Source organism: Corvus brachyrhynchos, unplaced genomic scaffold (assembly GCF_000691975.1).
Source record: "Corvus brachyrhynchos isolate BGI_N302 unplaced genomic scaffold, ASM69197v1 scaffold83, whole genome shotgun sequence".
Taxonomy (NCBI): Eukaryota; Metazoa; Chordata; class Aves; order Passeriformes; family Corvidae; genus Corvus; species Corvus brachyrhynchos.
The window spans coordinates 13,464,682-13,475,922 of NW_008238464.1; the positions used below are offsets into that span (position 1 = coordinate 13,464,682).

At 38.1% G+C, this 11,241-nt stretch overlaps 1 protein-coding gene across 3 annotated transcripts in view; it reads right to left on the reverse strand.

The window, feature by feature from the left end:
- The window catches only part of ARHGAP6 (Rho GTPase activating protein 6), a 120,773-nt gene that overhangs the window by 21,720 nt on the left and 87,812 nt on the right, over positions 1-11,241 (reverse strand). For all 3 annotated transcript variants that reach the window (XM_017737106.1, XM_017737108.1, XM_017737107.1), the window contains exons 4-6: positions 9,645-9,901; positions 5,531-5,726; positions 2,437-2,492 (exon numbers count right to left, since the gene is read on the reverse strand). In XM_017737106.1, the coding sequence (XP_017592595.1) occupies positions 2,437-2,492; positions 5,531-5,726; positions 9,645-9,901 (509 nt within the window). The remainder of the gene's footprint in view (positions 1-2,436; positions 2,493-5,530; positions 5,727-9,644; positions 9,902-11,241) is intronic.

An 11,241-nucleotide genomic window follows, 5' to 3' on the forward strand; every position in this document is an offset into this window, starting at 1 on the left:
AGTCATTACTAATCATGAATAATTATGCTATGAAGACCACAATATGTTTTTTACCTAGTATTATTCTTTGATTTATGGTCAAGGATTTTCCAGTGCCAACTTGGGGACTTCATGCCCAGCTTAATTCTACTCTCCAGACTGGTAACGAATGCAGAACATCCCTGTGGAGCACCATAAATTACCTCAACCCAGAAGATTGTTTCTGCACTTATTGCTCAAAAGCAGCTGAGGAAACAGATTAGCACTGCATCAGGAATTCAGACTTCCCAAATAGCTGTCTAAATCATAAACTGCTGTTACAGTCTTGAATATGGCACTTCTGACCTGATATCCTGTGAGACCTACAGAAATGTCGTAAGAAGCAAAATATCATAGAAGTTTTGGTGAGACGTGGCCACATTTCAGGCCCAGTTATCAAGGCTGTTAAAACCTTATATTGTAAGTTTCAACTTTAAGTCTTTCAGACCCCATTCACATGGAAAGCTTTCAGACTTTTCAAAGATACAGCTGGTGAACAACAACATCCATTGAATCTTATGATATGAGAGATGAGGACATCTGTGCTGGAACAGGGGATAGGAGAACAGAGCTCCAGCTATTTCACTCTTCATCCTCAGGGTTGAAGCTTCCACAATGTCATCAGGCCCAGTATTGACAGTTGCCCACCCCAACCTTGGCAACAATGCTCTGCTCGAGCATCTGTTCCGGGCACAACGACGGTACCTGGCATCCTGATGCACCAGACCTACCACCTTGAGTCAACATGAGCTCAGGAATCTTTGTCCTACACCCCAGTGAACATGAAGGAGGAGGTTTGCAGGAGATGCACATGTTCTGGATTTTCTCTTCCTGCTCACCAATCAAAAACCCCACTGGCACATGCATCTACTTATTTATGTATTTACTGCAACAAACTACAGTTGAAACAGGACATTTTCTAACTAGGGAAGGAAGGAAAACAAAATATGTTTACTTTCTACACAAGAAAAACTAATGAACAGCTGCAAAAGCACACCAAAATCTGAGTGCTGGGTTTGGCTTTCTGTGGTTCAGAAAATAAGTGGAATTTTAATTGAATCCAGACTTTCCCATGTGTTCATGTTGACAGCATTTATTACTGTAACTACAAGGGCCAAGCTCATGCTTCGTTGTTGTTTAATGAAATATATCAATTTACCTAGTTCAATAAATTAGTCCATGTAATAAAAAACATAGATACCCAAATCTCTTGATTTCCTCACCTTTTGAAAACAGAATAAAAGTGGTGAAAGTTATTGATGATCAAAGGAAGGCTTAGTTTACAAGTAAATGATAGAAGCTTTCTGCTTTTTCCCCAGACATATGATGCAATTGTACTCACCCCTAAATGATAATATATGTTTTGACACTGAAGCTTGCAATGCAAATGTGAGGCAACTTCAATACTTTATCTAGTTCAGTGTTTATCTGAAAACTGCCTCTGCAGATGTTTTTTTAGTTTGGTGTTACACCAGCTACTCAGGAATAGGAACTGCTGGAGAATGAGCTACAAATCAGTAGGCTATACTGTCCTACCAGCCAAAATCAATTCAGTTTAGCCATTCAAGGTAACTTTCCAGAATGATAAAACATTACACTGTGAAGTTTTTGCAACTTTTTGCAAAGAACTATAACTTCTGGGATCAGATACAGTCAAGCTTTCTTTTGGTTTTTTTTCTGTTTGGTGTTTTTTGTCTTATACTTCCTGGGAGGGGTATTTTCCTGTAACTTTTTATTCCCTCCTTATGCAAACACTATCCACTGTTCTCCACTGCTCTAATTCAACAAGTATTCCCAGCTTCTGGGAATAACAGTGCAATATCTAGGTAGGTATACCTAGGAGGTAATACCTCCTAGCACTTGACTTTGTCTCTGGAACTTAATTGTATGCTGTCTTTGCTTTTTCATCATTTGGCTGAGACTAAGACTTGGAAGGGTCTGCTCTGACCTTGAAGTCTAGCAAGGGTAAAAGAAAGGTAACATTTAGGAGCAGCAATCTTAGGGTCAAGGAAATTGTTCTGTACTTGCATGCTTTCTCATACCATGAGTTTTCCAAAAGAGATTTACAGTTTGAGTTTACTTTGGGAGCTTCAGCTGTTTCTGAGATGAAACGAACAGCCAAGATTTTTTTTTCCCTGCAGTGTGACCTTTGGAAAATTTCTTCACTGTAGTTTATTTGGATCTCCAACCCTGTGCTACTTTTGCAGAGCAAAACATACAGAGACTGTTAACCTGCTGAGAACCTGACAAGGATTTCACCAGATGTAAAAGATACTGGAAATGTCTGTTATGAGCCATCAAAAAACCAATGAAGTCACTGACCCAGAAAGCCTAAATTTCACCGTACTACAGATGGGGAAGAAATCACAACAAAAGGAATCAGATTTATTTGTATCATACCATATCCAATCCACTCACCTGTCTTACTCTCTTTTTTGAGCTTCCAACTCTGAATATTCCTACTGTCTGGAGACCTGCAAGTGTAACACATCATAGCACTGTTTTACTGTTTAATATTCTCCTGAAAATCGCATTGAACCAAAGCATTCTGACTATGTGTGTACTTAAAAGAATTAAAAAAAAAAAAAAGGAACATATTTCTCCACAAACTTGTACTTACGATGTTGAGGCAATATTCGGTTTTGATTAAGAAGCCATCCACTGTGGTTTTTAAGGATCACACTTAATCTGCAAAATGGCATCTCTGTGACATGTCTGGTGATGCCACTTTGGTAGTGCCACTGCTATGAGAAACAGAGGTATGCAGAGACTGAGGCACTACTCAGGGTTTGAAGGTGTAATTTCAGGACTGACATCAAAGGGAACAGGCAGTATAACAACTAAATACATGGGCACTGAGCTGTGTCTTTGGATACAGGAAGCAGTTGGTATTTGGGGTTACTCACCGGCTCTAAAGTGCCTGTCAAGACAAAGTTGAGAGTTTCCTTCAAAGGTACATAAATAGGGCACTCAGGCAGACTATGAGAGGGAAGAACTTTAACTGGGAGTTGTGTGCAGTTTATAAGGTAGGAACAGCTATTAAACAGAGGGAAAGCTATAAAGAAGCATTGTTGTACTTCAGGGAAAGTACAGAAGTGTGTCATTTAGACTTAAACTAATTAGGAAATTGGTGTTGCCTGCTATTTCATAAGAAATCAGTTCAAACCTTTTAACCCTGTAGAAAGCCACTACACATACAACAAATGGTTCTCAAATGGACTTATCTTGCAGACTAACGAGACCTGAAAAATTTGAGAGGTGACATGGTCTTTAGCAATGACAATGTGAGTGGAAATTTTAGAGCCTTAAGGAGCTGTGTAAATAATATAATTTTACATGGTCATACATTTTTGCAAAAGGGATGAAATTACCTATAAGCTTGGAAGTTTATGGTCTAAAAAGGGCGACTCTGCAGCTCTCATCTCTACTGACATACAGGAGATGGAAAATTACCTTGTGAAACAAATGCCTTTTGACAGCCATTAGGCTACACTTGCTTGCTGGAGATGTGTCACCCTGAGCAGTGTTTGGAGTTGCACATCTTCGTCAGAGAAATTCAGATAGGATTCTGCTTTTTAGTTTTTAGTCTCAACATAACACCTTTTTAAAATCTCCTTTCTTTGGTTAATAGAAAATTACATTCATGGGCTATCATTCAGTAAACCCTAGAACACTGGCAGGGAATCATCTGAGATGGAGACACACCCATGGGGCAAAGCCTGCAGGCTGGTTACCCATTCCTACACAGACATTCAGTGCTTGTTCTACACTGCAGGTCTACAGAAAGTCAGGCCTTTATATCTCTGGGACATGATCCCAGGGAAAACAGGGAAGATGAACAAGGACAGGGACTTTTATGTCTAAAAACAGAACCATTTTTTGTTACATAATGTTCAAAATTATCCTTTAAAGCATTCATCAGAAACTGCTGCTGATTTGTTGCTGAAAAATCGACCTAAAGGACTTATGCATACAAGTAAGTATTTTCAGAATCAGCAGCTCGGTCCATCATACAGCCTAGAATGATACTGGTACAGGGTCCATCTTCTACCATCTTTAATTTCTCTCAGTTCCAATGACTGTCTTGTGGACAGCAGGTTAAATTGAAGAATGTGCACCAGATGATATCAGATTATTGCAAGGTAGTATATTACAGTTTACTCTTAAACAATGCACAATAACCCATCATAAATTTCCCTTAAAGGGAAACTTCAATGTAAGGCAAGTATTTTCATACAGAGCATCACATAGAAAAGAATCTTTGTTATGGCAGTGGGTTAAGAGGATTAAAAATTTTATCACAGATGATCAAGTGACATAAAATCACAGCATCCAAATGATACTTAGCTGGATGGCTTTTTTGGCTGACTCAGATACTTTTATGTTCTCCAAACTCAGCTACCTTTGTTAAAAGGGATGGAAGTCATTCATCTCAAACTTAATCATCCCATACTTGTCAGCCATGGTATCTAATCTCTGTAAAAGACTAACAGTGACTATCTTTTGCCGTGTTCCTTGATACATTTGTAAGTTTTCAACTATGAATTGTGAAAGCTCAGCATTGTTGTTTGAATTGCAGTCCCTCATCTGCAAAAGCCTTTCATTCAGTCAGTAAATTATTTCTTTCTGGTGAAATTAGCATCAAATACATCATTTGCTGTTGCAATCACCATTATTTTATGGTTTGTTGATTATCTGGCCATGTGATAACTCTATCTTGCTGTGGCCAAGTTATTTCAATTATCATTAACAAACTTTACAAGACTAAGATACATTGGCAGAAATGGTGAGCAGATACCTAGATTGACTATTGTTTCTGCATTATGTAAAGCTGTGGGAGGTTTGTGTCTGGAAAATCATGAACACATGAGAAGAATACTGGCAGGAGTCTGTAATTTCCTTCGGAGAGAGCAGGCCTGAGCCTGAGGCTGGTCAGGAGGAATCAAGCCAGAGACAAACTGAGTATTCAGCCTTCAAGCCTTGCAATGAATAGGAAGAGGCTTCTTGGAGCTTAATATATATTTAGCATGGAATTCTTTCTTATTCTGAGCCTCCATCTTCAAATATCAAAAGTCTTGCACTACAGTATAAATAGTTCATTTAGCTCTCACACCTTAAGATCCACTGGTTGTGAAGAATGACTCCAGACTGACTGGCACATTTTAGACTTTTCACTCTGAAGGTACAGGTAAACCTGTGGGGTGTGAAGAGCCATTTCTGCAGAGCTGAGCACCCCAGTACAAGATGAGTGACCTCCAAGAAAAGCCTCTATCCCTGTGCTCTATGGGCCAGTTTACAAGCTTTTAGCATAGATCTTTAGTTTGGGAAGTTATCATGTAAGTAATTACTTGTGAGAGAGTATTTTTAGCAAGAGGCAAAACAGGAGGGAAAATGTCTAGTTTTCAAAGATGTTCTTGAAAATGGAAGCATGTACTTGCTTCTCAAAATAGGCATTTATTTATATTATAGTAAAAATACATCTGCCACTCCTGGGAAAACAAAATATTCTTACCATGTTTTTCCAAGTGCTGGCAGCAACTATCTACAAGACGGGGAACCTGCCTGTAAATAGGGTTCAGGCTTAGTTTCTTATCTCTTGCCTTTTCTTTCTTGCTCTGGGCTTCTGCTGGCAAAGAGAGCTGGAGAGCCTCCAACAATCTTGACTGATTGTCATCAAGGTCTGTAATAGAGTCCACAGACATCGCACCCTGTGAAATACACACACACAAATAATCAGTAGGGCTGCAGAAATCTCAGCATCACAGGACATCCAACAAAGACTTTTGCCTACCTGCATTTTATACAAACTAATATAAAAATACAATTTGCTACAACATTTTTATAAATTAATGAAGTTATAATACCAGTGCAATGGATGGAAAAATCACAATGGTACCAATGTTATTCTTATCACATTACAAGGAATTAAAATATTGAAAAAACTAAAAGCTTTCCACTCGCTTACTCCATCTTTTTACTGTTGAAAGCCTGCACATACTGCAGGGCAAGGATGAATCATGGTCTCTGAGTGCACCTCAGCAGTACCCTATCCATGTGCCTGGAGATATACAGATATTTTTAAATCTTACTGACTACTTCTTCTGTAGCTTGGACCACTGTATCAGTGAAACTTAGGCAAAATTATTTACAACCATACACCATATACAGTTAACAGTTAATATCAGAAATACATACAGCTATGGAGTTTGAAATAACCCCACATTATCACAGAATAAAGATACACCTGAGAAGTTGAGGGGTAATATTTTTAAAATATTTCTACTTCACTTATATTAATATTTTAAAATCATTAAAATTCCAATGAAAGCTTTGAAAGCCAGGTTTGGATTACAGCAAGGTGCAGAAGTTCAAGCAGTCTGTAAAATATAATGCAGCACAAGCAGCAGGAGGTTTATGGCATGTTTCAGTGTTCACACTTGAAAAACAGGACTTTTTTTTCAAACCACAAGATTATTGTCACTTCAAAATTATAATTTCTCTCAATTGTTCTTGAACTTATGAGGTGAAAACATACTAGGGGACATGTAGGCTTACAAATAATAATAAAACAGAAAGAAAAACTTCAGGTTTTATTCCTATTAAAAATATCTGTTGTAAACAATTTTTTTTCTTTCTTTCTCAAACAAAGAATAAATTTTACCATAAAATGTACTGTACAGGTATGCAGCATGTCATCATAAGAAATAATAAAGAAAATGTAAATTCCTACTCAAAACTTTGCTGATGACTATAGTCTGTTAAAAGCACACTGTTCTGCTAACAGGTAATTTATAGACTGCTAGTCAGAGCTCTATATCTATTAAATGAGAACTGTTCAATTGCCTTCAAGGGAATTTCAAGCTCCAGAAGTATTTTGTTCCATCAACCTAGCCAACTGAACTTCATGAAGATTTCCAGCTCATAGGCAAAACTCACAAAAAGTCCACCGAGATTTCAAATTCATTGATAAATTTCTAGTTCATAATATCTTTTAAAAAAAACCCATTTAACTTACCAGCTATAGTTCTGTTTCTTGTAACTCATGATAGACGTATAAATGAAATACAGTGAAGTTTTTTAGATTTTTGGTTTTTACCCACATTACTGTAAATAATTACTAGATCCTTCAGAATGCAACTTTTGACCTTTATTTCTGATGTCTCTCTGCTTGATTCCCTTTGCCATTTCCTGCCAACAGGAAACAAAACAAACAAACAAAGAAACCCTCCAAACCAAACAAGAACCTCTGGCTATGATCCATGAGTGTAAAATTCCAACTGAATGGTTTTTTGATTTTGTTTTATTTAAGAGTTTGGCATTCCAAACATCAAATGAATCGATTGACACTGAAAATCCTAACACCATCCTCACCACTGCAGCCCCTGTGTGACAGGTGCCCTCCTTTATACCCTGCCTTTACTGGTCCTTTCCTGTCTGCAAAGCATCCTCACCTCATGAATCATTATCAGAGTCACTTAAGTCGGATTCAGATCCCTAAAATAGATGCAAATACAGTCAGTTCGACGTTGTCCTTGGGCATTTTATCAAAGTTGTGGATTAACTGGCACACTGAGCTGGCTTTAGGAAGAGTGACCTTGAGTTCAGTGACTGAAGTCACTGCTTGGCAATACCAAGTCCAGGCCAGCTCTGATTCTACAAAGTGCACAGGAAAGCATTACCAACATACTCCACCGCTCCAGCTGATCAAACTCAGCCAGACCTATTAGTCTGGGCTCAGACAGACCTACCTGACTGCTGAGGAACAGTGGAGAAGAGACAAACAGTGCAATGGTGCTCAAGAGATAAAAGGTAAGTGCAGGCTTCCTGACCATCCCCTAAATAAGCTCAGGGGAGAGGAGTAAGCATACTGATAAACAGAATTATGAAGACAGACAACATATGGGAAATGAGTTGATATTAATGTTAAATAATTGACAATTCATAAAGTTCATTAGCTAAGTTAACTCCCTAGAGAAAATGCCAGCTCCCTCATGTCACACTGCCCAGCTTAGTCTACTCTTTCTTCTCTGTAGGTGAACCGTGTCCTACTGCATCCTCATGGCTATGGACTAAAGGCTCCAATTCAGTACTCTGAAAGCTGCAATGCCAGTATTGACAAAAAAAACCCCAAACCTAAAACCAACCGTGCAAAAAACTGAAACAAGCAAAACCCTCCCTCAGCTTCTAGGAACTTGGTCCTGATGGAGCTCTATGGATGTACCAAAGGATCCATGATCCTTCTGCTTGCTCACTGGTCAAATGCAGAAATCTTATCACACTTCATGAAAAGAACAGCAGATGGCTCACCTCTGGACACATGAGTTATCTTTCCCTCCTATGAAAAAAGGTTCTGAAGCCCATGAGTGCATACAGTGAATTTTTATTTTTTGTCACTGACTGCCAAATTCTGAAAGTTCATGAGTTTCCCATCACACTTAGTCAAGTTACTTTGCACTTTTGTGTAAACACAAATGCCTGTTTACATGGTTTGCACAGACCAACAGATGTGCATTAATGCATATACAAGACTGCAAACATCATGTTTTCAGCTATTTGCAGACAGAATATAGACACTTCAGCTGGCAGCTAGAGAAACAAAGAGCCCCATGACCCACTTTCTGCCTTCTCTCAACTTGCAATTTACTCCAGACCTACCCCTCTTAAACCCTGGTTTGAAGAGCCCAACAGAGAATTTCTATGAAGCAGGTTTTATCCTAAGTATGAAAGGTGAGATTCCTAAGAAAATCTTTTATTTTCCAGAGTCTGTTCTTGTAGCTCAATTCTTGCTCAGATTTCTTAAAAGTGGTTTTATTCAAAGTCTTTTATTATGCAAATTTTTGTCCCTCCACTGCAAATGAAACCAAAAAGCAGTTAAGTCTAGAATCTCTATTCCATGGTAACAATAGAAAAAAAAAATTACTACTATTACTAACTGTAGAACTGGAAAGTTCAGAGCATAAAATTTACTTACAAGGAACAGAATTATGCTAAAAATCGGTCAATTTTACATGTAGCTTAATATTCAACCTAAAACCACCACACTGTGTTCTGCTGTCACAGGCATCTTCATAGCCTGCAGGCAAAAACATCCTTCAAAGATCCTGGTACAAATCTAGTCTGACAACTCCTTACTTACCAGAGGATGTGATGAGGGTTAGACCATAAGGATTTTTATTAATATTAGGAAAGGGATTAATAGTTAGATTTATTATCAATTTAGAGCTAGATTAAGATGAGTATACCTATAAATATCAAACACCTAAGTTTAGTCTTCCCCTGCTGAAAAAATTAGGTTGAAGACAGATGGAATTTGTTAAATCTAAAAGACTTCGACAGAAGAAGGTCGATAAAGGGAGCAAACAGGAAAACTTCTAGATAATCTCTCTGCTTCTTTGCGATCTGTAACAGACCTGCAGAGCTTGTATGATCTTTTCTGACCAGCATCAGCAAAAGAAGACTCCCACTACAGTTAAGAGTTTCCTGATGTTGATGAGGCTGACTTCCACCTGAAAAAACCTCACTATTCAAACATAACAAAAAAATATTCCACAGTCCACACACAGAGGTTTTTCCTGGTCCAGCTCTGGACCTACTGTCACACAGCCCATTGTGATGTGTCTACTTACACGTCTCCTTGCTCGTGGCGCTGGCTCAGGTGTGTTAGGAGAAGTGGATTCATTCGGTGTTTCTGAGGTTGAGCTGAGAGATGAGTTACTGCTTGAAAGTTCTTTGTTCTGTCTTTTAGTTCCAAATGGCAACAGAAAGGCCACGAAATCTGAAACATCTTTTTGCTCTTCTCTCTGAGAGTCTTGCTTGAGCTTGTAGGCCCGGTCATTAGCAATCACTTGAGACAAAGGCATTCCAAAAGCCTGGGGAATAAATTCTGCAACAACAAGAAGAAAATGCTAATATTTACCAAACATCTGAATGCTTATTTAGTACAAAAAGAATTAACTGTTAAGTTGTTAAGAAATCTGAAGTCCCTTTAAATTCCAATGAAGTATTGGACTGAATAATAACAACAGTGCCAGGTAATTGTAGCCCATGGTATCTGAATCCTGTTTCAAGTCACATCATGCAAGATATACTGCACAGAATCTTGGAAAATCATTTGAAATCAGATCTAAGATGTTAACTTCCACCAAAAGTAACTGAAGTTGGGCACTTCTGGTTACACACAGATGGTGCAGAGGGGCATCAGAAGCTCTGGTAACCATCCTGAGACTGGGGAGCCTCGCTGGACTGTGCCAGAGCTCTCTCTCTAATGTTTCAGATCCCTTCACCAGGCTCCTTTCTCATAAATTCTGTAGGGCACCAGAGTCAAGGGGTACTGGCACATGCACAGGTTTCGCTACAGTTCAGAGGAGTATGAATCTACTTGTGCAGAGACCTTCGAAGTACATTCACTATTCAGACTAAGCCATCAAGGATATGGTTTTAAATTTATAAAAGAACTATACTCTTTTAAATACTGGTAAGATTAAACCTGTTTAATAGTGGCATATCAGTATAAACAATACAATAACTTTGCAAATACTTTGTAACAATAAAAAAACCAGGGACACATGGAAACACAAGAGAACATGTTTGTCGCAATTAACAAAAAGAACATAATCCCATCCCGCATCAATATAATTGTAATGTACAAAACCAGCATATGCCACAGGTCTCAAAGTAAAATGCTTAAGTATTTTACAAAACAGGAAGATGTTTTACAGTGAATCAGTCAGCAACTAACAATCAAATTCTCATTTATTTTCAAATCAGACTTATCTGAGATTAGCAGAAGCAAAGCCAGTAAGACAGATTTCCAACTAGAGCTGGTTTGTCCTCAAAAGAAATGAAAAAGTAACTACTGATGTTATTCACCCTGGTGAAAATGAGTGCAACTTCTACTAGGTTCCAGCTTCAGACCTGCTCATATCAGGAATAAATAAAACACCAGAGATTAAAATCAAATTTTTAAGCATCAAAAGAGGAATTATAAAAAAAAGGAAGCACAAAGAAAAATTCTTATATTCTATACTTCTCTTTTGCCACAATTGTGCTAATAATTAAAGGCCAAAATTCCTTCTGGAATTTTAAGTCTAACTAGGTCTTTGATGACACTTCCAAATTGTATCACTGAAAAGAAGAGGGTATTTTAAGAATCTTGAATAAGGACACTACTAGTCTATCACAACTAAAGAAACAAGAGTCTGTTGTACTGTTTTGGTAGAAACA